Below are 4,809 nucleotides of genomic sequence, written 5' to 3'. Positions count from 1 at the left end.
AATGACAGCGCAGGGCATGCATTGTGTAGGCTGGAATGAGTAAACCAGGACACACATCAAAGAAGAGGGGCAGACTGTGAGGGCGAGGGTGCTGGGAGAGGGGGCATCGGTGTGACCTGCTGGGACTTTTGAAGTAGATTTGATTTGATGAATGGGCAAGCGGTGGGTTCCTTCTTTTCTTCCTTCGTTGAGCAAACATTTCTTTATTAAGCAGTGAGATATAAGGATGAATAGATGAGTAAACACTTCCTCCCTATCGAACTTTGTTAGAAGGCCATGTTGGAGGGAGAATGCAGCCTAAACAAAGGCATAGAGATATGGTTTGCCTGTTCTCTTTCCTACTTCAGTCCATGTTCAACTTTTCCATCTTTTTTTTTTTTTTTTACTAAAAACACTTCTCTTCAACCCCATAATTTCTTTATGATTAATGTATAAATTCCTTCGAACTCTCTTCAGTCTAGTCCCAGCCTTCTTTCTTGTTGCTCCCCCACCGAAGGTTCAACAGAAGCTACACTACTTTCTCGAACACACTGTGCACTGCATATGTCTCTGCCTTTGCTCATGCTAGTCCTTCTGCCAGGAATTCCCTTTCCAGTCTCCTAAGACCCAACTCACACAGGAAGAATTCATTCCCTGAACTCCTCAGGTGAATTGTGGCCCTCTGGCTCTAAGCCCTGCCCACATGACTCCTCAAGCACCTGCTACTTCGGATTATAGTTAACTGTATGCACAGCCAACCTGTAGGGGCAAAATATTGAGAAATATGTTGGGATCAAGAAACCAAAAAAACTAATTCAAACAGAATGTATTTATTTTTAATTAAATGTCCCTTGGAAGGCTGGGGGTTGAGTTTGGTTCAGCAATTAGTGTTTCAAAGACCTTGCTCTGCTCTTTCTGAGGTAACTCACATGCTCTGCATGAGTCTCCACAGCTTTGGGCTCATGAATGATACCATTTAGACCAGTGATGGCGAACCTTTTGAGCTCGGCGTGTCAGCATTTTGAAAAGCCCTAACTTAACTCTGGTGCCGTGTCACACATAGAAATTTTTTGATATTTGCAACCATAGTAAAACAAAGATTTATATTTTTGATATTTATTTTATATATTTAAATGCCATTTAACAAAGAAAAATCAACCAAAAAAAGAATTTGCGTGTCACCTCTGACACGCGTGTCATAGGCTCACCATCGCTGATTTAGACCATCTCATGAAAAGGGGGCATCAGCGCACTTACACCATCATGGGTGAGAGGGGTCATCTCCACACCTAGCCCATCTCAAGAGAAAGGGGTTACCTCCCACGTGGACCATTATAAGGGAGAGGAGTCAGCTCTCACTTAGCCTATCATTCATGGATCATCTCAAGAGAGGGGAGCATCTCCAGTCACTCCCGTTCAGTCCTTGGTTTCACTTGAAATCCCAGAGTCAGGGAAGGATGGTTTCCTCAAAACCAGATTAGGGTGCTGCTTCAGAAGGTGGGGAGTGGATGCTGGTCAACCAAATCAACAAATAGCAACAGTGTAGATGTGAGCTTCTTGAGCAAAGGGACAGGTGCTTATGCTTTTCTGTGGCTTCTGCTCCTACAGTATGAGAGGCAGATGTTCAATAAATAAATCAACATGGTAATGACTTGTTTAAGTTTTATGTAATATTAATATTTTTTTCTATTTATAAGACCTATAGGTGTTCATTTTAGAATACTGAAAAATATTCAAACAGTATAAAGAAAAAAATTAAAATCACCTGTAATCTCACAACCCAGAGATAACACCACATTTTAGAGTATTTCCCTTCTGCAAAGTGTGGTATTATATCTACCTATCTATCTATCTATCTATCTATCTATATATAAAAGTCCAGCGACCAAAATGGAGGAACAACCAGAACAACCAGAATGACTGGTGGCTATGACATGCGCTGTGGCAGCCAACTGTCCTGATCTGGGCCCCATTTGGCCCCCTTCCGGGCTGGCCTGGCCCCTGATTGGCCCCTCAATACCCCGATTGGGGGCGGGGCCTGCTGGCCAACTGCCTGCAGGCCCTCTCCCTGGCCGCCCGATGGGCTGTCATTGGGGCAGGCCAGCCAGACCCCACCTGTGCACAAATTTGTGCACCAGGTCTCTAGTATCATATATCCTGGATTACCATTTATATTTTAACTTTAGCATTTTATGTCATTAATACATCCATGAAAATTGGTATTTTTAATAGTGGTATAAATGGCAAAGAACATATATGTATCTCTCATCTATTTTGAGCTATCTAGTTTGTTAGATTTTTTTTTTTTTTTTTTTTATCAGTGAGGAAATGGTCTGACCAGAGAGTTCAGCTTGTGGAAAGCCTGAGAGACTAGCATTCTCTTTCAAGAACTGGCAATCCTGGAAGCTTGTGAGCTGGGAACGGAAGGGTGAAGTAGAATGGCACAACATTATACTGGAAGGGACCATGCCCTTATTTTAGCAATGTTTTTACTTATATCAGGGACTCATATAGAATGGATTTAGAAAATGGAGGAAAGGAGAAAGGAAGTTAGAGACTGAAACACCAAGTAGTGGAAGGATAATCTATCCAGCCACCATCCTTCCCTGTCTATCTTCCCACTTTTCCTTCTAGCCACAGTTTCTGTTACTTTCACAGCCAATCTTCTAAAAGAGTATCTATAGTGAGTGTGTCCACACCCTGTACTCACTCTTCAACTCATTACAATCTGACTTCCTCCTCCATCATTCCACCAACTCTCAGTGAAGAATAACATACACAGACCTCAGTCTAGCAGACCATCCTTTCACCCATCTTACAGGGCCTCTTGGCCATACTAAGCATACTGGGCTCCACTTTACCTGGACCTCCATGACCACGTCCTACCGATCTTATCATACCTCTTGAGCTGCTCTGTCTCTTTTTCTAGCTCCTCTTCCCAGCCTAAGTGTTGGAGTTTGCAAGAATTAGCCCTGAGCCCTCGTGTCTTACTCTCAATCCTGCTGGATTGAACACATCCATCCATACCCACAGCGTCAGTTCTGTTTCTGACAATGTGATGCCCATGTTTATATCACCAGCCCACACCTGTGCTCTGATCTCCAAACCCCAATGCAGCTACCTACTCAACATCTCTGCTTGAGGAATGGGCTCCTTATGGCTGCTCTGTGACTTCCCTCTCTCTTTCCCCTTCTTCTAGCTCTTCTAGCGTCTGTAGAGTTGGGCACCATTGCACATTCTGAATTGAATATAAACCCCTCTCTCTGATGGGGAAAATCAGGACAGTTTGGTTGTTGGGTGTCAGAGCCTCCGTGTGGTGTCAGAGCATCAGGTTGTCCTGGACACTGGCCCTGCTGGGCTGTGCTGACCTGTGTTGCCTTTGAGCTGCTCCCTGCCCCTGAAGCTTAGGACTTCGTTTTCTTGTTGTCCTATCTCATCTTAAGGACTGACATTCTTTTCACTTCCTCCCTTGGCCACAGCATCACTGACCCTACTGCTTCCATCTTTCTGTTTTGTGGATTGCCTTGCTCGTACCAAGGTTTTGTCCCGTTGGCCACCATAGGCCCAGATCCTGTCAGCATGCTTTCACCTGTTCTTGCTCCTGAGTCTCAGGGAACATTTGGTGTCCGTTGTTCCCTCTGCCCTCTTGGCAAGGTTGGGAGAGATGTTTCTCCTTCCCCAACGAAAATGGCTCAAACTGACAGGGCTTGCTCGCTGTAAGCAGGGAAGAGAGCATCAACACAGGTTGAGCTAGAAAACTGAAGGCAAGTTGGAGCTATTGAAATAGAACCGTTTTTTGTTTTTTCTTGGGAGAGAATAGTGACCTTTTCATTATTTCTACAACTGGAGGCAGCAATAGTGAGAGTAATTCACAACAATGGTAAATAAAGTATTGAACATCCAAGCTGAATTCATGAGATTTGGGGTGAGCCTCCCAATCAGTATTTCTAATTATAGTGTGATTTAAAAAGGTTTAATCCACCATGTCGTAAATGTGTGCAGGAATAATGAGATATTACATAAAATGCTTTGTGAACTTGAAAGTCTCTTATGTATAAGTTATTATTGAAGAGTATTAAAATCATAGTTTCAAGGAAACAACTTTTCTTTCCCTGTCTCTATTGTAAGAATATATAATTTTAGTCTGTTGTAACTAGATTAAATTGGCATTCTGATTCAGGTTAGGAATTGAATTATTCACTCTATGTCTCTATAGGGAAATACGTCTCTGGGGCTTTTAGGGGAGGAGTATTTTTAAATATGGACGATTTGCAGTCAGAGAATTGAGAATTGACTACTTTATAATTATAGAAATTTCTGAGGGGAAAAGAAACTAACAGTGAAATTATGACCTTAGCCAATAAAGAAATTAAAGATAAAAAAGAAATGATGTACAATGCAGATTCTAACTTTGTACATATTTATTTTTAACTGTAATTTTCCTTTTGCAGAAACCCTGGGTGGTGTGGATACCGTTGTCAAGATCCCTCCACACTTGCTGAGGTAAGGAGGCTGGAATTGTATAACATAACAGTTGCCCACCGTGTTTTCCTGAAAACCCAGATAACCTTGTGGGTTTGTAGGATAATACTGCTGACCGCTGGCTTTTTTGCGCACATGGATTGGGATATTTCATGAGGCTGGCGTGATAGGAATGGATTGCACTGATTTCCACCTGTCTGTGGAGTAAGGGAAATCGCAAGCCAAAGGAACAAGCTATGGAAGTCAAAGATGAGAGAATAATGGTCGAGGGCAGAAATGACTATAACCGAAGTGAGGATGTGGACAATGGAAAGTATCTTCTATTGTGGATTAGGAAATGGTGCCCCT

The 4,809-nt window shown here is 42.6% G+C and overlaps 1 protein-coding gene across 1 annotated transcript in view; it reads left to right on the top strand.

The window, feature by feature from the left end:
- The first annotated feature begins 1,242 nt into the window (after positions 1 to 1,242).
- ARFGEF3 (ARFGEF family member 3) overlaps positions 1,243 to 4,809 on the top strand; it is a 127,273-nt gene continuing 123,706 nt past the window's right edge. Inside the window, exons 1-2 of the mRNA XM_006776223.2 lie at positions 1,243 to 1,246; positions 4,431 to 4,482. Coding sequence (XP_006776286.1) covers positions 1,243 to 1,246; positions 4,431 to 4,482 — 56 coding nt within the window. The remainder of the gene's footprint in view (positions 1,247 to 4,430; positions 4,483 to 4,809) is intronic.

Source organism: Myotis davidii, unplaced genomic scaffold (genome assembly GCF_000327345.1).
Source record: "Myotis davidii unplaced genomic scaffold, ASM32734v1 scaffold266, whole genome shotgun sequence".
In the NCBI taxonomy this organism is placed as follows: Eukaryota; Metazoa; Chordata; class Mammalia; order Chiroptera; family Vespertilionidae; genus Myotis; species Myotis davidii.
This window is presented reverse-complemented; position numbering and strand designations above follow the sequence as displayed.